Genomic DNA, 22509 nt, shown 5'->3' with positions numbered 1-22509 from the left:
CTGTGATCTTTCTAACTGCCCTGGCAGAGCAATCAAACTGGTGTTCCTGCCTCACACAGATACTGCTCATGGCCTGTGGGAGTCTGTTGTCATTAGCGGCTAAGTATTTAAAGTTCAGTGTGTTATTTCCTTTGGATGCTTTACAGCAACTTCAGATCCTCCAAGACTGAAGAGGCCACAAGTCGCATCTAATTCTCACCAGGTCCTCAAAAGCTTAAGTACTGCAGCTTGCCTTCATGTGCTTGAAGCCCCTTTCACATGGGCGCCCCCAATTTCATCTCAGTAGACTGCTACCCTGCTGTGTTGATCTGATTTTATCTCCAACTGTGATGGAGGAAAAAAAAGACCTCTAATTCCTATGGATGGCCAGATCTAAGCAAATGTGCTTCTGTCTATATCAGTCTATATCTGCCTACATCAAATCGGGTTAGTAAGAGTGAACCTAGACGCAAACTTGTTGCATTTGGTTCTGAATGGACCCAGATGTGGGTGAATGTACAGGGGAGTGTCCAGGATGGCCCATGTGACCTTTGGTTTAACCAATAGTGAGCATATAAAAGAGGGAGCAGACATTTGGTCAGTTGGCTCTGAGGAAGAGGCAAGTCCTCGAAACGCGTCAGCCTTTTGGATGTCTAAACTCCCTATTGCGGACTGTTACTCAGCGCGGTGTTGACCCAGCTGTTCTTTTATGATGTGCCTTGACTATATTGTCGTTTGTGAGTACAACACCTACTTTATTTTTTATTAAACATTTTTTATGGTAATGCACTAGGCCTGTGCGCCCTCTCTTTGTTCTTTCCCCATTGCACATCTGCTTATACCTGGCCACCCATAGGGATACAGTGCATCAGTTTTAGATCCATATAATTGCAAATCAAAAAAACTACGCTCATGTAAAAGGGGCCTTAGAAAATTTCTCAGTATGATCCATCATTAAAATTGGATGAGATCCTAAGCATGGACATACTGTAGATGGCTCAAATTGCGACCAATTCCTGCTGAATTGAGGTACATTTCTAGCAAACAGCGAAGTAGTTAATATTAACATTCTAAAACCTGCTAGATGAAAGGACAATTTTAATAAACTCTTAGTTTTAACAATACTAGTGACTGATAGGAACCCTACATATATCTACACTAAAGACTAAACATCATCATAAAAGATATACAAAAAGCGCACTCTGCTTTTTTTAACTTTTGCAATATTACCTTTGATGAACTACAGGTGATATTAAGGTACCAATATGTACACTCTTTGTCACACTGCGGACACATAATGATGTTTCCTCCAATGTTTGGGTCACACACTTCTTTGCTGAAAGAGAATTTCTGTTTTAGAGGATTAAAAGACACAAAGGACCAGTGTGTTTATGAAATGTAGGCCCTTCGTACGTAATAAAAAGATTAGAAACTAAAGCTCAGTACACATGACCAGAAAACCCAGACAAAAAAAAAATACAGTTTTCGAAGCGATCGTTTGTTAGTACACAGCTTTCATCCGAAATTATTTGAGGGACAAATTTCCTTGTACGATACCGATTCGTACAATTTTCATTTAATCAGTACAGTATTCGTCCGGAAAAAAAATTTAAAAAAAAATCGGAAGAGCAAGACCACGCATGCTCAGAAACGAAAGAATACATCACAATACAACACATTACATCACTGCCAAAGTTGCATTCTGTACGGGAATTTTTGTAACTATAGTAACACTTCATTTTCGATAGGAGAATAGCATGCAAAAAAACAAAAAACAAAACAAAAACAAAAAAAAAACAGGATGACCATTTGTCTAATATTCTCATCTTGTGTACCAGGCTTAAAGCAGACAACCATGCAGCTGTCCATAATAACCAAATTCAAATCAATATTATGAGTACAAATGAAAGAATGTTAAAAAAATCATTGCTGGGTGCAATGGCAGCATCCCAATTTCTTTTTCTTGGATTTTCATTTTAGTCTCAAACTTTTATTACCAAATAGCCAATTAACCAATAGGTAAATTGACATATAGTTTATAATGTGTGCTTTCACCTTGCATACCATGCAGATGCATTCCAAGAGGTATGGGAAATAAGCACTATCAGCATTTACACCAATACAAGTTAGAAGCAACTGAAAGCTGGAACAGCTAAAACAGTTGAATATTCTAAAAGGGAAATTTTGGTTTACCAACTGTTAGTACACATTTCACAAAAGCAAGCTTCCTGTGCTTGTTCTCCATTTTGGTTATTATATTTTATATATGGATGATTAAAATCTCACTCTAGTGGTCATTGGTATATCAGAGAATGTGAACGCTATTCTCTGCTTAGCGACTGTTTAGATAGGCCTTGCTCATTACAGACAATATCATTTTTTTAGCTAGTTAAGACCAAGCCCATACACTTTCACTGAGAGAGAAACAGTAAAACACAGTCTCAGGCAGAGCCTGCATATGTAATAGGTAGATATGGATGCCCACATGTGGCCATAGCGATCCTCCCCCTGGCTCAGGCTCTCAGCTGGCTGAGAAGTTGAGCCAGGTGCTGGTTCAGGCTCCTGGGTGGATCCTGACCATATGGCAGACTTTAACCTGCTGTTAGGTGAAATCGAGTCACAAGAGTGCAGAACGAACTGCACTCCTGTGATCCACAGAAGTACAGCCAAACGAGCTTTGGCTGTACTTCTCCGTTAAAGTAAACTTATATAAATGTAAAATTTATATAATATTTTCCACAGTGTATTTCCATCATACACTTATTAATCCTGTGGTTTTGAAAACATAATTTTTCCCGCACAACTACTTTCTACAATGCAGTGATCCTATGAGTAGGCACTGCTGTGTCACACATTTCACAGAGTCTGCCTTATGAACTACAGCAATGCTGAGAGGGGGATTTTCAGGTGGCGGAGTCAGTACAGGAATCACTGATTGAAGGCAGCAAGGTACCATGGGATATGTAGTCCTTAGGAATCAGTAAAGTAAATCAAAGGAATTAGCAGAGAAGCTGCAAAGTATGCAGGGAATCCAGGAAGTTTTGGAAAGAGATGGCCAGCAGACAGGCAGCAATAATAACATGAAAGGAGGTTTTCCAGATAAGCTTATATTGGATTGTTAAAAATAACTATTGCTTGTATCTCCATTATGACGTTGATATTATAAAATTAAGCGTACACCATGACTTTAGATCTCGTTTAAGGGTATGTGTCCTGCTTACCTCCATGTACAGGATTCCTGAGATTTATAGCCATACAAGAAACATGCAAGTCCAACTACTGCTGCCAGCAGCAACATGCGGGTGTAGAAACCCAGCCAGGCAAAATAGATTCCAATTTTTTCACCATAGTATTTTCTGTAGAATGAAAAAAAATGGATACATAACTTTTCACTATGTACCATGCTGTACTCATATTCAAGAAGACAATGATCCTGAGCTCATAAAAAATAAATAATTTGCTAGCAAGCAGAGCCTTTTTTGCTAGCTGATGTTTAGGTGTGATAATGCTGGACTAACAGGGGTGAGGTATTGATATTACTCCTCAAGAGGGAGATGTGTGGTGAACGTGCCATGTAGGTGGATCTCACTCTGGTTTTGGGCTGCTGTCTCTCAGATGGATCCCAAAACTCTAGGGTGGGTATTGAGGTATTAAGTGCTCAGTACAAATGTTCATGACAAAAAAGATCAAATCAAAGTATTTATTGAACAGAGGTATGAAAGGAAGCCAACACATTTCGTAGGAAATGCCTCCCCTTCCTCAGGGCTGAAACTGTGGGTATGAATGGACAATGAGGTACAATTATGACATTTGTAATCTATGCCATCAGCTTGCAGTATATCCAGGATTAACACTTTGGATTAAGCCCTTACACAAGTTTACTAAATGTACCTCATCATAAATCCATTTATACCCAAGGTTCCAGCACAGAGGAAGAAGGGGGCATTTGCTTTGAAACGAATTGGCTTTGTTTGATACCTCTCTTTAATAAGTACTTCGATTTGTTCTTTTTGTGTCATAAACCTTTATAATGTGTGCCCCTCAATACCCACCCTGGAGTTTTTTTTTTTTTTTGCAGGAAATTCATTATATTTTTTACTGTCAAAAAACCAACAAAAATTAAATTTTCCTTTTTCCTAGCAATTTTCTTTGCTTTATTTATTTATTCTTTGTGTCTGCTGCACCTGTAAGATACAGAAGAGAGGAGCCCAGCACTGGGATGGCTGCATCATCACTGACCTCCCGTTGGCCAAATAAGACACTGACTGTGGAAATAGCTAGAACACCACAAACAGAGGTAAATTTGCCATAATCTGCTAGTATGGTGTACATGCACATCATCACAAGTGCTCCAACTAGAATTCAGTTCCCCTTTAAGTACCTCAATGAACACAGAAGAGCCCAATCCAGCATTATACTGGGCAAAATACTAGGTTCAATATATTGTATACTCCTTAATTACTTTATTCTTTCGCTGCCCAGTCTTACTTGGCACTTCCAGATATGTCCTCCGATTTACCCCGATCTCCCCTCCCCCATCACAATATAGTGTTTATTATCTGAATTAGCAGTCTCAATTGTTAGCACAAAAAGGGAGCGCATGCAAAGTCCCTATGTAAGTATAAACTTTGGTTAAAAAGTCACAGCTTATAATGGATTCTCAGGTGGGCTGGCAGCAAGTAGGGTGCAGAGCACAGGTGGAAAATAGTTACATGTCCGTACATTCATCTCTGAAAGTACAGGGCTCTAAAAGTGGGTACCACTCAGTGTTCTACTCCATCCAGCAACAGCCTGAAATACACTTTGACAGGCTGCAGGGCCGGATGCTGCACCTGTACCTTTCCGATATATCACCAGGAAGGACACACTGCACCTAGACAGCCCTGTGTGCAAGGAGCCTTACCTGGCAAAAAAGACAACTGCAAGCAATTTATTACTTTGTAAGTTCTAACTCAAGAACAATATACATTTTTGTGTAAATTGCATAACAGCCACACTTCTACCAGAGTGTTTAAAGAGTCACATCTCTAATCACTGTGGAATGTTTCATCAGAAGGCTTCAAGAGTGGTTTAGAGAAGGAACACAAAGTTATTAGAAGTAACACCACAATTTTCATTTTAATATTTTTTTTTAAATCAGCGATTACATTTTGCATTTATAATGTACCAAAGTGACTTATAATTTAGTTTTTTTATTTTTGTTAATTTTAAGATAAATTTGTTGTAACTGATAATTTTAAAGAAAATCTGTCAAGGAAGAAATAAAGAAATATGGGAGGTGTGTTTGAAGGTGCAAACGTAGTAAAACCTAAAATGTTCAGCAGGAACCAGCCAAATTTTGATCCATCTATGGGCAGGCTTGTAGTACCGAAGTTGATCTATTGTTCGACTTCAGTACATCCAGCTGTCTTTTTTTTTTTTTGAATGATCACTGCCACTGGCTAAAGCCAGTAGCAATGATCATTGTTTTCTGGTGGTGGGGAAACAGCGCAGCGGGAGGGATTCCCCCACCAACACAACCAATAAATTTTCTTTCCTTCAACCCGTGGTTGAAGAAAAGAAATCTGCATAATGTATGGCTGCTTTAAGGAGTTCAGGAACAAGCAGTATTACTTACTCTAACCCTTATGCAGGTCATAGACGGGTCCTTTATCGGCCGAAATTTCGTCCGCATGAAAAATCGGCCGATATTCACGCCGTTAGTGGGGCCAGCCCGTTGGCCGTTTTTTACGAATCTTCTCATTTATTTGTATCGGTCATGCTGGAAAATCCATGAAAAACGGCCGTTTTTCGTGGACATTGGTGGCAGCATCGGCAACGGGGCCGACCGATTTTTCATTTATCAGCCGACAATTAGAGAGGAGCTTAGAGAGGAGGCTGTATGGGTCCCTTTGCACTGCTGAAGCACAGAAATAGATAAGTATTTCTCCTTATTCCGGCACCCCTAGACATAATGAACATTTCCCCTGCAGGGCAGAAGGTGGGGGCACTGCTGTAAAAATAGATTTTTCTTAGAATTACCAGAGGTGGGCTTTAAGTGACATAAATATGGTTTGTTTGCACTGGCAAATGAACCCTTTGATATGAGCGCAGTAAAAAGAGGGCAAGTTGTAGCTTAACAATAGAAAATAAAATACATTTTAGTGATAAAAATATGAAACATATGCCCAAGATCTAACATTTGCCTGTTTTCCATACCTTACAAGATCTAAAGGCTGCAGCTTGTAAAAGCTAAGCGGGTGGGCCCATTCTCTATACAGCAGGTATCTTTCATTAGGAGATCTTGCATCCTCTGACTTGACATTAAATCTACACTGCAGAATACACACAAAATGTTATAAGCAAACAAAAAACAGGACAGGTAAAAAAGGGACAATTTGGGAGACAGGTAAATGAAAGTGCAAAAGGTGAAGCCAATATTAAGTTGAGAGTCAAATAGTCAAACAGCTAAATACACGGGTAAAATACATAGTATGTAAAGTGTCTTACCTGTTTAAGTATTAGTGATTTTGTTTAGGCACTCTTATGATCAAGCACCTCTGCAACACATCCTAACTAATGTAGGCTGGCGATTTCCACTGAATTTAAGCAATACTACACAGTGACTTTGTGGTTAGCGCTCCTGCTTTGCAGCACTGCAATCCTTGGTTCAAAACTCTGATAAAAGTTTTTCCTGTGCTTGCAGGGGGTTTCCTTCCACACTCCAATAACTTGGATGCTGTCTAAATTGGCCCTAGTATGTGTATGCATGCGAGATAGGGACCTTAGATTGTAAGCTCTTTGAGAGCAAGAACTCTTTTGAATGTACAGCATGTAAAGCATTGTGTGAATTATCGCCACTTAATAAATGTATATGTTCTCAGCCTGACTGGACAATGCATAAGCCACAGCAAATTGATGAGGTCATTTGTGTGCTCTCCCCTCTTGTACGCATATCCAGGAAGAGAGATTGACCGAATCGTTCAAAGCAACAGGATCTGATTGGTTCTTTGTGTAGCCGGGCAGTCAATCCTTTCGCCTCCCCCCCCCTCATCTGCCTGCCCTTTCCACTAGATTACTGTGTCAGCTGGCTGTACTATAACAAGGGAAAAGTACTGTGTGTGAACCAATCAGCAGTAAGGAGGAGAGAACCAGATGTTTCCAGAAAAATGGATTCTCCTAAGCATTTGACAGGAGAGTGATGTGACAGGCGTGTGACAGGATCATGTCAAGGACTCTCCATCTAAGAGAGCCTTAGGTGGTCAGTGGAGCCTACAGTCATTTGAGGGACAGCCAGAGGGTACAGAACGTAACCAGAGCACTGAAGAAGCTACCTACCAGAGTCGTCACGGGCAACCCAGAGTGAGCAGATACCAGACTGGAGAGACCACTACTGCTGTGTCACTGGGTCTGGTGAGAGGGCCTTGTAGCCACTACTTGTTACCACTGTTGGAAACGGAACCATTAGGAACTACCTACCAGCACCCCACATCCCTTACATGGACTGCAGGCTTAATTGATGGCCTTTACACGTGCCAACAGACCCTGATGTTTAACCGAAGAGTCAGGACTAAAGACTGCCCATAACAGTTGCTGGCCCTGAGGTCTTTTTTTTTCTATAAAAGAGGTACCTCCTAAGAGACACTGTATCCCAGCCAATCCCTTAGAGCGCACTCTCACTTAGCATAGTGTTATCATCTATACTGCATTTTACGTTTACGAACATTGTTTATTGCTGATTTACTAACTTACCCTTCTGATCCTAGTAAGGGGTATACAATCTAATCTACATTGAACCATATAAATAGATATGCATTTACATTACAGATAATGCATTTACCTCTAAATGGGTGTGTGTATTTACTGATAGTAGTATTTTAAACTTGTGTATTTATTCATGCTTGCAGTGATTTTTAGTCAACCAGGTGTGTCAGAATGGCAGAGTTTGGAGTCGAGGCACAGAACAGAGAAATCAAAGTTACCAAGTGGCTCCTTCAGGGGTGGCGCTAAATAATCGGATAATGCTCCACCTTCCTGCATAATTTCTGCTCAACCTCCAGCATCATTTCTGCCTAAAAGGTCTGGTTCACACCAGATGCAGTCAAACGCATTTTTAATCTGCATCAAAAATGCATGCACAGTGTTTTCTATGCATTCCAATGGCCCTAGTTCACCCAAGTGCAATGAGTTCCAGTGCAGTCAACAAAAGTAGAACATAATGCATTATGGAACGTATCTGGAATACAGGAAATTGCATTGAAAATGTACTAGAACACACATATCCTAAATTGAGATGAAGGAAAAAAGGGAGAAAAATGCATGAAAAAGCACCATGCATGCAGAAACACATCTAGAATGCATACATTTTGTGAACCAGCCCTAAATGAAATTACAGGAGGCCGATTATAGATTCTGGCACATATACAATCTCAGTGTAAAACACATTTCATGATTTTAAGGCATACATACCGGGATAAAAGATATCTGCCTAGACTTTGGCAATAAAGTTGCATTATATTAAAACAGTAAACGACTCTTACTAAACAGATCACTAAAATAAGCATAAGAAAAAACACACAAGCTGTGGAAGAATTTCAAGAAAACCAAAGCATACAAAAGTCCTTACATCATGGAGAGGAAACGCTGCCTTATAAATGCCAGAATCCAAGAGCTTATTAATGCCAAATTTTTTCACATTATCCTTCACAGCATATTCAACCCGAGACAGTATAAAATGGACCTACAAGAAACATACACAAGGCTGAAAATATTTAATATAATGACATTTAAGAACAAAAGTTTTTCTTGAATGTGATATAGGTGCAAAAATTAGTTTTTACTATGAAGATTACGGACTAATATTTGTCAGTCCATTACTGCCAGAGACCTAAAGGTAGCCAATTTCTGACAGGACTAACATCAACCAATGCACTTGAAAAAAAGCTGAATTTAGTTGAGATCCTCTCGTGGTTTGGATGCTTTAAAGCCAAACTCTAAACAACACTTGTGTGGTTGGAGGGGAAGTGAGACAAAAGCAACCTAAAAGGGTCATGGACAGCAAAAAGCCCTACAGAAGAATTTACTCACAAGACTGTCCATTTAAGGCAAAGCAACAAAGTCTATGAAAACAGGTCTCCCGACCCACTGATAGTCAACCTGCCAGCCCTCCACCAATCCTTCCTCCACTGCAACTGGCAACAATACTTGCTGCTTCTGGGTAATAGGGAGCATGTGACATCTTGCCATGTGACAGCATTGGGTTCTAGCAGCCAATCCCTAGGCCAGTCAATAAGTGACATCACAATTCACCCTAGTGTCCGACACCAGGTGACACTGGCATTTTTAGTGCAGGCTATGTGTAGCTGGGGAAGCACTAGCAAGGTGAATACCAGTGGGTCAGTGGGGCCTTTTGCAAACAATGGGTAAAGCCACCCATACATGGATCGAAATTGGCCTACCTAAGGAACAAACTTCGATCAGAAGATCTTTATAAGGAGTAGAAGGCTGATTTTTTTTTTGTATTATTATTATAACAATAATAATAATAATAATACTATAACAAACAATACATTAAACTGTAAAAAAAAAACCAAACAAACAAAAAAACGGCTAATGATCTTCAGTATCATTGTTTACGTAAAACAGATTTTTTTTATTTTTATCATCATTAGGTCACTGATCGTAAACTGCCCTTGTTCATATATCTGCACTAGATTGCCTGTATCTGTATCTTTATAATCCATGTTTCCTGAAACAATTAAACATTCCTTAAATAACAGAGAAGTTAAAATGTTTTGCAAGAATATACATATTCTAGGATTAAATCCTGAATAAATGTGTATAAAGTATGTAGCATCTTTCCAACAGTTCAGCATAGGAGGTATGTCTTAATCACTGGCAGTGGACCTATATAGATTTATAATCATGTTCTGTCATAAGAAGAATGGAAGCCTATGTCTAAAGCAGGACATAGACCATGAGATTTAATTTTCTGCAAGCACTGTAGCTGTTCCTGCCAGGAGAACACAGTGATTAATGATAGCTTTTATAGCTGCTTGCTATAACCGCAATAAAAATCCAACATGCTGGTTGTACCAGAGTCATACAACAAACAAATTGAGTACAATCAGTCTGCCCATAGATGGTTTGAATCTTGGCCTGTCCCTCCTATTCTGGCTGAGAATCGAACCATCTATGGCCAGCTTTAGATTCAGAAGCCTATGGCCAGTGGGATAGGGTTAGGATTTGGTTTCTTACAATGCGACTTCTTGTTGCTGGAGTGAAAAAGGCTTCCTTGTCCTTGATATAAAAATCCTCCATACGATCCTTTTCAAATGGTGCTGTGAAGAATTCCTGTTCTGGTCTTATCACATCTTCGTTCACAGTAAAGATTTTTGTGAACCAGTTAAAAGCTGAACGTTGTTGCCTCAGATCATTAGGTTGTATAGGTAGATTGATGTGCATCACTTCTGCATAGGTACACATGACTTCCCATGGTGCATGGACCTTAACAAACACCAGTCCCTCTCCGGCCACCTATAGTAACAGATAACACACAAACATTACCATGTAGTTTTTTAGTACGTTTAGCAAATCAGAGTACATTCATCAGGGCTTTCTCCTAAAAGTGCAGGATCTAACGTAAAGCTTATATAATAGATGGAAAATGAAACCTGACATTTCCATAACAGCGGTCCGACACAAGCTCCTTAAGCTGACCATACACGGAGTGAATTTCATCCAGTTTCTGATGATCTGGCCAAAACTAGCCCTGTAGATAGCATGGTTAACACCTTCCCTCACGACATCCTTCGATTAAAAAAAAAAAAAAATCAAAAGAAGCTGAGCAGAAAATAGTGCACTGCTTAGGTATTTCGGTCAAAATACAATAGCCACAGCAGGGATGGATGTTAAGCATGGATGGAGGATTTTTTTGTTCAGCCCAGCGTTGGCCAGCATTAAAGATTGTGGCCCTAGATATGAACATTTAAGTCTGTATTACCAATAACCATATGAAAAAGGGACATTTATCTGTCAACAGCTGTATTTTCTCAAAAATCCTTTTTTAATCACCATCTTAAATGGCTCCTTTTCCTGCATCCAACTATTGAAACCCACAGGTAATCAACAACCCAGCCTTTCTCAACTTTCTCAAAACAGAGGAACCCATGAAATAACTTTCCAGTCTCAGGGAACCCCTGATAGAAATGACTATATCTACAACTCATGGTACTTTAATGTAATGGTCAGTGGGAAGAATGCTCCTTACACTTGTTGTCATTGGGAGGAATTACCCCGTTACAAATAGCTACATAGATCAATGGTATCTGCGGGAACTTATCTGAAAGAATTTGCTTATTGCTCAAGGAACCCCTAGCAACCTCTAAAGGAACCCTAAGGATCCATGGAACTCTGGTTAAGAAACCCTGCAATAACCTGAAGCTAGTGTTATTTTAAGGGGCGATAATCTGATAATCATGAATTTTCTTTTGTTATGATTTTATTTAAAACCTTTTACGAGAATCTTTATAGTATTAGAATAATTCTACAATTAATAAAACACCACTACCTAGGCCCCATTAATAGGGCTGTCCTAAGGCATGGGTACCGGCAGGTGCATGTGGGCACCATGGTAATCTTGCATGAATATGAAAATCACAGGGCAGCTTTAGTAATCTTTACTATTAGGGTTATGCGCTATCCACAGGTGAATACACACTGGTAAAAAAAGACAGGAATTCCCTGTATTTCTGGGAAGGTCTGAAGGTGATGATTTACTGTACTGTTGTATAGCTCTCTGCACAAATTTCAAGATTATCAATGGTTCCGGCAAAGAGTCTGTTTCTATCTGTATCCATTCTTACGACTATAATCAATCAGAAGAATGGTTCCCAGACTTCACACAGGATGAAGAATTGATGCAATGAGGGGATGGCCTCTAATGTACCCCCCCTCCCCGATCCCCTCTGTACTATCCCCTCCTGTCCCACCTGTTCTGAACCCCCCCCGCTGTTTGCTATCCTGCTCCCACCCCTGTCTTGTGCACTCCTTCCATCCCATAGTGTGCCCATCTGCCACTCTGTACTTGGTCCTTATACCCCCCGTCCTGTGCCATTCTGCCCTCCACTGTACTGTTTCCTCCTTTTCCCCACCATTATACTGTGCCTTCCTTACCCCCCTTGTACTGTGGCATTCTGGCTCCTTTACTGTGTCCTCTTACCACCTCATACTAAGCCCTTCTGACCCCCCCGTACTGTATCCTCCTGACCCCTGTACTCTGTCCCCTTACCCAAGTACTGTACCCTTTTGCCCCCTGTACTGTGCACTCCTGTCCCCCTGTACTGTGCCCTCTAAACTCTGCCCATACATTGCCCTTCTGCCCCCTGTACTGTGCACTTCTTACCCCATGTACTGTGCCCTCCTGTCCCTCTACTGTGCACTCTTACCTCAGCCCATACTGTGCCTTCCTGCCCCCTATACACTGCCCCCCTGCACTGTGCACTCCTGTCCCCCTGTACTGTGACCTTCTTCCCCCCTGTACTGTGCCCTTCAGCCCCCTTTGTGCCCTCCCGCACCCCTGCACTGTGCTCTCCTACCCCCCACACATACTGTGCCTTCCTGCTCCCCCCCCCGTACTTTTTTCTCCTGACCACAGTATTGTGCCCTCCTGTACTATACTCTCCTGGCCACAGTATTTTGCCATGTTGCTCTCCTGTACTGTGCCTTCCGGATCCCAGTTATGTGGCTTCCTGATCCCCCCTGTACTGTAACTTCTTGACCTCTCCTGTACTGTGCCCTCCTGCCTCCCCCTCTGTACTGTGCCCTCCTTCCCACATACCTCTACTTTGCCCTGCTGACCCCTGTACTCTACCCTTCTGATGCCCAGTCCTCTGCTCCACTGATTTTTCGATAAATGTGTTGGTTAATCTTTAATCTATGGCATGTTTTTGTATGGTGTACATTCAATTTTACTGAAAGTACTAATAAATATATTTATTCTTTCATTCTTGAGAGTAGGTAGGCAAATTGGGGCAGGCTAGTAGGGGACGGTGCTTTGCCCAGGGGCCCATGATGCTACATTAAGATGGTCCTGCCCATGCATACACATTGTTCAAGTTGTATCCCTATGCCTGACTATGCTCAAACTGTGTTATATTAAATCCTTTAACTTGGGTGGCACCTATTTTAAGATGCCAAATATATAATAAAATAATGCACTGAAACATTACTACAAACTTCAACTTTGTTTTCAAATATACTCAACATGCAGAATCCCACTATTTTTAATTGTCTCTGTTTAATTGTCTGTTTTAATTGCCTCTTTTATTTGTTTGCTAAGCCGCCCTATACTCAAAAAAGTACACAAGCTTTTTCTGAGCTTATGGGTGTGCTTGTAAACATGCAATACACACGTATTATTTATTTTTATTTTTTTTACGTTTTATATTTGCCAGACAATAAGTGAACACGTACCTAACATATACTGTTACAATGCCAAAACCATAAAAGCCAGGATTACAAAAAAAAGGCATGACTCATGTATGCATTTCAGTCTAGCAAAACATTTTTGAAATTTTAACCCTCTACTAAACAAGATTTTAAAATAACAGAAGAGAAACAAGAAGTTGTATAGAAACTATACAGAAGGTCCTCTGAGTGTGTTTTCCCATTTAACTGATGTTCAACAATTACCCTTTCACTCCCTCCTTCCCTCACCAGCATGACTCAGTCAGTTGTTTCCCCATGCTGAGTTGCTAAACAGTATTTCCAACGTAACCAAACCTTATTAATTTTTTTGGACAGCCATGGGCTTCATAAGACATCCTATAAAGTGGAAGGGCAGAGTTAAGCAACCACTCCCACATTACCAAGGTTATAGACTCATCATAAATCCACCACCTGGCAATGAACTTACAGACGTAGAAGAAGAGTCTAAGACACAATTTTGTTGTACTACTCATCTCTTCGTCTTCAGTAACTCCCAGGAGGCATAAAAAGGGTTTCATAGGTTAGGGAGGCCTGCTATAATCTTTTATGCATTATCTGCTATAAACTCTGTCACCTGAGACCATAAAGCCTCACCTTAGGGCATTCCAAAACCATATGCAAAAAACTGCAAACTACTTACATTTATGACATAATACAGAGTCCCACTTATACGTGCAGGGGTAGAATACGTCTGATGTAAATAATGTAGCTGTATCATTCTGTCTGTAGAGGCTATAACTGCCGGTAGATACAGTGAGGAACAGAAGTATTTGAACACCCTGCGATTTTGCATGTTCTCCCACTTAGGAATCATGGACGGATCTGAAATTCACATTGTAGGTGCATTCCCACTCAGAGACAGAATTTAAAAAAAAATTCAGGAAATCACATTGTATGATTTTTAAAGAATTAATTTGTCTTGCACTGCTGACCATAAGTATTTGAACACCTGAGAAAATCAGTGTTAATATTTGGTACAGGAGCCTGTGTTTGCAATTACAGAGGTCAAATGTTTCCTGTAGTTCTTGACCAGGTTTGCACACACTGCAACAAGGATTTTGGCCCACTCCTCCACACAGATCTCCTCTAGATCTGTCAGGTTTCGGGGCTGTCGCTGAGCAACACGAAGTTTCAGCTCCCTCCAAAGATGTTCTATTGGATTTAGGTCTGGAGACTGGCTAGGCCACTCCAGAACCTTGATATGCTTCTTACGGAGCCACTTCTTGGTTATCCTGGCTGTGTGCTTTGGGTCGTTGTCATGTTGGAAGACTTAGCCACGACCCATCTTCAATGCTCTGACTGAGGGAAGGAGGTTGTTGCTCAAAATCTCACAATAAGTGGCCCCATTCATCCTCTCCTTAAGACAGTGCAGTCGTCCTGTCCCCTTCGCAGAAAAGAACCCCCAAAGCCTGTTACCACCCCCATGCTTCACAGTAGGGATGGTGTTCTTGGGATGCAACTCATCCTTTTTCCTCCAAACACGACGAGTGAAGTTTAGACCAAAAAGTTCTACTTTGGTCTCATCTGACCACATGACTTTCTCCCAAGCCTCCTCTGGATCATCCAGATGGTCATTGGCAAACTTCAGACGGGCCTGGACATGTGATGACTTGAGCAGGGGAACCTTTCGTGCAAAGCATGATTTGAAACCATGACGGCGTAGTGTTCTACCGACAGGGACCTTTGAAACTGTGGTCCCAGCTCTCTTCATGTCATTGACCAGCTCCTCCCTTGTAGTTCTGGGCTGATTCCTCACCTTTCTTATCATCAGTGATACCAAACGAGGTGAGATCTTGCATGGAGCCCCAGTCCGAGGGAGACTGACAGTCGTCTTTAGCCTCTTCCATTTTCTAACAATTGCTCCAACAGTTGATTTATTTTCACCAAGCTGCTTGGCAATTGCCCCGTAGCCCTTTCCAGCTTTGTGGAGGTCCACAATTTTGTCTCTGGTGTCTTTTGACAGCTCTTTGGTCTTGCCCGTGGTAGTAGTTGTCTGACTGACTGTGGGGTGGACAGGTGTCTTTAAAGAGCTCAGACAGGTGCTACTAAGTTAGATTAATGAGTGCAGTAGAGGTGGACTTTTTAAAAAGGTACAGTAACAGGTCTTTGAGAGCCAGAATTCTTGCTATTTCTTAGGTGTTCAAATACTTATGTTCAGCAGTGCAAGACAAATTCTTTAAAAATCATACAATGTGATTTCCTGAATTTTTTTTAAAATTCTGTCTCTGAGTGGGAATGCACCTACAATGTGAATTTCAGACCCCTTGACATGATTTCTAAGTGGTAGAACGTGCAAAAATGCAGGGTGTTCAAATACTTCTGTTCCTCACTGTAGGTACGAAGCACCTCACCCCATTGCTCCTCTGACAACTCCAGTATAAGGGCAGAGCAGCGGTCACTAGCTCTCCCAACTAACTGTGAAGTACAAGGAGTCACTGCTGCGATACACACGTATTTGAATATGTTTATATGCCTAAAATCTGCCCCCCTCTAGAATTGCTCTTCTCCCCTTGCCAAAACTAGTAAAATCGCGAAAGAAAAAAAAAATCACTGAATACCATCTACTCAGGGGTGAATGCAAGCTTACAGAGCAGGCTAAAAAGTATGTTATACACCTCTGTAATTTAAGGCTTTAGAGATCTGAGCTATATAAGGCAGCGTTTTTCAACCACTGTGCCGCGGCACACTAGTGTGCCGTGAGATATTGTCTGGTGTGCCGTGGGAAAAATTGCAATTTCATCCGTAACATGTGGCCTCGGCTCACAAATAGACCAATCATTAGAACAGCAATGGGCAAAATACGACCCGGCGGACCTTTTAATCCGGCCCGCGGAGCGTGATACTGTCAGGATGATCTGTCCCCCTCGACGTATCTGCGCATGTGCCGGAGATTGCTGATCGGCTGCCAATGCCTGAAACTGGCACATGCGCAGATACGTCGAGGGGGACAGATCCTCATAGGAGACAGATTTTCATGCTACACCGGAACGGCGAGAGGAACGCGCGGAGCAAAGGTAAGTGAATTGACGCAGGGGGGGCTTGGGGACTTAATATGGGGGATGAATTAATATGGGGGATGAATTACTATGGGGGATGAATTACTATATGGGGGATGAATTACTATATGGGGGATGACTTACTATATGGGGGATGAATTACTATATGGGGGATGAATTACTATATGGGGGATGAATTACTATGGGGGATGAATTACTATGGGGGATGAATTACTATATGGGGGATGAATTACTATATGGGGGATGAATTACTATATGGGGGATGAATTACTATATGGGGGATTAATTACTATGCTTACTATGTGGGAATATTACTATACTTACTATGGATGACACATACACATCATTCATCTACTCTTGGTCCGGCCCCCGGGTCCAATTATAAAATACTTTATTATTTCATAATAAAGTAATTATAAAATAATTTCTTTGTGTTTGATTCCTATTCAAGAGAATTACTTTATATATAGTCAATATAGGCACAGAGGTACATTTTTTTAACATTTTCTAATGGTGGTGTGCCTCGTGATTTTTTTCATGAAAAAAGTGTGCCTTTGCACAAAAAAGGTTGAAAAACACTGATATAAGGTGTGATATAAAAAAAAATAACTCCCCGACAAGAGAATAAACTCCTTTGTGAATTGAGATGCCAATCAGGTACTTGCAGACTTCTTAAGGTGCCAATCCTTCAGAGCCACACTTAAGCCCCATGTACAAGGGACGAATATCGGTCTGTATAGAAACCGCCTGACATTCGGGCCATGTGTACCCAGCATTAGGCCACATCAGTGTTATTTTGAGTCACCATTCAAAGATTTATTCACATTTTTTAAAGCAAAAATATCAAAAGGAAAACAAAATGGTTATAAGTAGTTGTCAGACATACAGCAAATATTATATATATTGTGACAGTGTGGCAATCTGTCACGATATAAAAAGGATATTTCACCTGGGATTCTCAACAAGGCAGGTTGAGGGGCTTCAGGGTATTTATTTAATACAGAGGAAACTGGTTTTTCACTTTCCTCATTTGTTTGTAAAGTCCATTTTGGGACCTGGAGCCTGGATATTGCAAAGTGATTTTGGAGGGATGAAATCTCCAATCCTTGGACCAGGTTTTGGGAATGGCCAGGAGACTGATTGATTGATCAGGTGTGTGTGGCTATCTTCTAGAGACAGGACCAGGGTTCTGGGCTCTACCCTCCCGAGGAGTCCATGTGGGTGCAAGGGAGCAGCCACAGGTGTACAGAGAAGTCTGAGAGCAGACAGGGCCAAAAACTGTGGGCTGGAGAAGCAGGAGTGCTGAGAAAGGGTAATAACCCAGTGGGTTGTATGTGCAGGGTCAAGAGGACAGAGGCATGAAGCCTGAGCAGCGGTGCTGCTAAAGAGAGCCAGGAGGCTCTCTACAATATTTTCATTTGTATTGATGGTGGATACCCCAGCGTGGGAAACAAGTTATATGGAACTTTCTTTTAAATAAAATTGGGCAAAAACAGCCCTTAAAAAGAAGAAAGCGAGTGGCTGTGTGTTGTTAAAGCTCTACCCTTGATGATAGATAGATAGATAGATAGATAGATAGATAGATAGATAGATAGATAGACAGACACTATATTGCCAAAATTATTGGGATGCGCATCTTCATGCACATGAACTTTAATGGCATCCCAGTCTTAGTACGTATGGTTCAATATTGAGTTGGCCCACCATCTGCAGCTATAACAGCTTCAACTCTTCTGGGAAGGCTGTCCACAAGGTTTAGAAGTGTGTCTATGGGAATATTTGACCATTCTTCCAGAAGCGCATTGGTGAGGTCAGGCACTGATGTTTGACTAGAAGGCCTGGCTCGCAGTCTCTGCTCTAATTCATCACAAAAAGTGTTCTATCGGGTTGAGGTCAGGACTCTGTGCAGGCCAGTCATGTTCCTCCACCCCAAACTTGCTCATCCATGTCTTTATGGACCTTGCTTTGTGTACTGGTACACAGTCATGTAGAAACAGGAAGGGACTATCCCCAAACTGTTCCCACAAAGTTGGGAGAATGAAATTGTCCAAAATGTCTTCGTATGCTGACACCTTAAGAGTTCCCTTCACTGGAACTTAGGGGCAAAGCCCAACCCCTGAAAAGCAACCACACACTATAATCCCCCCTCCATCAAACTTTACACTTGGCACATGGCGGTCAGGCAAGTACCGTTCTCCTGGCAACTGCCAAACCCAGACACATCCATCGGATTGCCAGAGAGAGAAGCATGATTCATCATTCCAGCGAACACGTCTCCACTGCTCTAGAATCCAGTGGCGGTGTGCTTTACACCACTGCATCTGGCGCTTTGCATTGCACTTGAAGATGTAGGGCATGGATGCAGCTACTCAGCCATGGAAACCCATTCCATGAAGCTCTCTACACACGGTTGTTGTGTTAATCTGAAGGCCACACGAAGTTTGGAGGTCTTTAGCTAATGACTCTGCAGACAGTTGGCAACTCCTGTGCACTGTGCGCTTCCGCATGCGCTGACCCCGCTCTTTCATTTTACGTGGCCTGCCATTTTGTGGCTGAGTTGCGGTTGTTCCCAGTTACTTCCACTTTGCTATAATACCACTAATAGTTGACCGTAGAAAGGACATTTCATGGATGGTCTTATTACACAGGTGGCAACCTATCACGGTACCATGCTTGAGTTCACTGAGCTCCCGAGAGTGACCCATTCTTTCACAAATGTTTGTAGAAGCAGTATGCATGCCTAGGCGCTTTATTTTATACACCTGTAGCCATGGAGATGATTGGAACACCTGAATCCAACGATTTGGAGGGGTGTCCCAATACTTTTAACAAGTGTGTGTGTGTGTGTGTGTGTGTGCGTGCGTGCGTGCGTGTGTGTGTCATGGTAGCAACCCATGCATTCAAGGACACCAAAACAAATAAGTTCAGAAATTAATATTTATATTTGTTTCTTGAATGTATGGATTGCTAGAATCTTTAGAAATATAGTTAAAGAGAGAAATGGTGATGTGTTCAACATTTATTTAACACAACTAAGTTTTTGTGTGTAGAAGAGTTGGTAATTTAATCACCTCTCTATAAAATTTAGGCCAGCTTATGGGGGAGGTCACAGATGGGTGAGGGGGGTACTGTCCTGCGTGAGTGCATTTTCTGCTGGAGTGCAAAACAGCAGTTGAACACAGCAGGATAACTAAAGCAGGATAACTCAAGCAGCATAAAGATACAACAAAACTCTACTGCATGCTTAATGGACTGCAAGCAAACACCCTGGGAAACATCTCCTACAAGTCTGATTCCCACTCTATGTACCTTTTAATATGCCCCCTCTACTCCTCCTTTTCATATTGCTATCCTCTGTTCTCAAAATCTAATTTCTTTACCCCTCTGCTCCACCCCAAAGCTTATACATATCACCCTCACTGCTACCATCTCCCTACAACTGCTCTCATCACCTGCTAATACGCTACTCACCTGCTAACCCAAACACCAGGACAGGAAGGTATGTGCACTCATATACATCCCACTACCATCTTACTTTCCTCACTCTCCTTCTCCTAAGATCTGGGGATATCTTCCCAAACCCTGGTCCTCCAGCATCTCACCCCCACATCAGGCACCCTCCTTCCTCTGGGAATAGCAGCAATCCACTCAATGTAATCTCAATCCCTTTGCTCCTAAAAATCACCCTCCCTTTTTCATGTGCACTCTAGAATGCCCACTCTGGTCATGGACAGAGGTGAGCTTATTACAGACATTTTTGTTTCCCACTCCCTTAACCTACTAGCAATTACAGAAACCTGGCTTTAAGCATCAGATTCTGCTTCTCCCGCAGCACTTTCCTATGGAGGCCTTCTGTGGACTCACTTACCCAGAACCAGTGGTCGGAAAGGAGGTGCAGTTGGTTTGCTTCTCTCCAAGGATTGCAGTGATCTACCGGCCTCTTGGACAGGTGTCGCGCTTTCTGGATGACTTCTCTGCTTGGCTACCATACTTTGTCTCCTCTGAAATACCCACTATCATTCTTGGAGATTTTAACATCCCCATGAATGCGAGCAACCCAGCTACATCTCAGCTCTTCAACCTAACCTCACCTTTTGCCTTAACACAATGTATACAATCCTCCACTCACTCTGATGGGAATACATTTTACCTTGTTTTCTCCAATCCTTGCACTCCCTACAACCTCACAAACACCCCCTTTCCTCTCTCTGATCACAATCTCATCACCTTCACAGTGTCCTCGTCTTCAAACACTCTTCCCTCCAAGCAGCAAACAATTATCCGCAGAAACCTTCACGACGTTAACCCTTCTCTTTTCCACTCTGCAACTGACCGCCTCTATGACAGAATCTCTCCCTTGACCTGGCCCCTGCTGTCTACAACAGTTCACTTTCATCCACACTAGCCTCACTTGCTCCTCTAACTACACAAAACATTAGGCCCCGACCATTACAACCGTGGCAGACTGACGACACCAGAAATCTTAAGAGACATAGTCGTGCACTGGAGCGATGGCGGCATAAAACCAAATCCCAGCAAGCATTCACCCTATATAAATCGGCTTTCTTAACATACAATTCCTCCCTCCATGCTGTCAAACAAGCCTACCTTGTCACTCTTATTAATACCTTGTCATCCAGTTCTCGTCATCTCTTCTCTACTTTTAACTCTCTACTTTCTCCACCTCCACCCAGTAGCTCACTCACTGCTTACGAGATTGCAAATAATTTCAAAAACAACATTATTATAATACAGGATTTATATAGCGCCAACAGTTTGCTCAGCGCTTTACAATATAACGGGAGACAATACATTGATGCAATTCGTAGGGGCATCTCTGCTACACAGACCTATTCCACTTAGCATACCTTGTACTAAACCTCCCTCAACACTTTCCTCTTTTGACCTTGCTACGACTGAAGAGGTCACTAAAGTTTTCTCAGAAGCCTGTCTCACCACCTGCCTCCTGGATCCTGTCCCCTCACAACTACTACGGTCATCATTTTCTTCTGTCCTGTGCTCCCTCACTCACATCTTCAATCTCTCCCTCTCTAATGGTGTGTTCCACACCCCTCTAAAGCATGCACAGATCACTCCCACACATATAAAGCCCTCGCTGGACCCCACTAACTTCAACAACTTAAGACCCATCTCCCTGCTCCCGTTTACCTCTAAACTCTTAGAACGCTTAGTCTACACTTGCCTGAGCTCCTACCTCACTGACAACAACCTTCTTGACCCTTTCCAGTCTGACTTTCGCTCACTCCACTCCACTGATACTGCCCTACTAAAACTCACTAATGATTTACTAAATGCTAAAACTAATGGCCACTACTCCGTACTCTTACTACTTGACCTTTCTGCAGCTTTTGATACTGTTGACCATCCCCTCTTCCTCAGAAAACTCCATTCTCTTTGCCTCCAAGACTCTGCTCTCTCCTGGTTCTCCTACTACCTATCGCAGTGCCCCTTCAGAGTTACCTATAACTCTGTCTCCTCCTCTCCACTTCCTCTTTCTGTAGGGGTTCCTCAAGGTTCTGTCCTTGGACCCCTTCTCTTCTCCATCTACACCTCCTCCCTTGGTCACTTGATAAACTCCCATGGCTTTAAGTACCATCTCTATGCTGATGACACACAAATTTAATCTTTCTACTCCTCACCTCACCTTTTCAGTCTCCTGTCATATTACTAACCTACTAAGTGACATATCGGAATAGATGTCACTCCACTTCCTCAAACTAAATCTTTCCAAAACAGAGCTCATACTATTCCCTCCAGCCTGTGCACTCTCCCTTGACCTCTCCATCAAGATCAATAATACAACAATCAGTCCCTCCCCTCATGCCAGAGTGCTAGGTGTAATCCTAGACTCCCATCTGTCCTTTCAGCCCCAAATCCAATCACTGTCCAAAGCATGTAGACTTCACCTCCGCAACATCTCCAAGATACGCCCGTTTTTAAATTATGAAACCACTAAGAAACTTATTCACTCCCTAGTTATCTCTCGCCTTGACTATTGTAACTCCCTCCTCATTGGTCTACCTAA

At 42.0% G+C, this 22509-nt stretch overlaps 1 protein-coding gene across 1 annotated transcript in view; it reads right to left on the bottom strand.

Annotated features, from left to right (window-relative positions):
• The window catches only part of ANO6 (anoctamin 6), a 138651-nt gene that overhangs the window by 40228 nt on the left and 75914 nt on the right, over positions 1 to 22509 (bottom strand). Inside the window, exons 5-9 of the mRNA XM_089674012.1 lie at positions 10216 to 10494; positions 8585 to 8698; positions 6178 to 6293; positions 3201 to 3335; positions 1210 to 1315 (exon numbers count right to left, since the gene is read on the bottom strand). Of these exons, the coding sequence (XP_089530138.1) occupies positions 1210 to 1315; positions 3201 to 3335; positions 6178 to 6293; positions 8585 to 8698; positions 10216 to 10494 (750 nt within the window). The remainder of the gene's footprint in view (positions 1 to 1209; positions 1316 to 3200; positions 3336 to 6177; positions 6294 to 8584; positions 8699 to 10215; positions 10495 to 22509) is intronic.

The sequence above is a fragment of the Staurois parvus genome, unplaced genomic scaffold (assembly GCF_062004578.1).
Source record: "Staurois parvus isolate SC_StPar_1 unplaced genomic scaffold, SC_StPar_1.0 ptg000147l, whole genome shotgun sequence".
Taxonomy (NCBI): Eukaryota; Metazoa; Chordata; class Amphibia; order Anura; family Ranidae; genus Staurois; species Staurois parvus.
The sequence above is the reverse complement of the archived record's forward strand: the minus strand, read 5'-3'. Positions and strand labels throughout refer to the sequence as shown.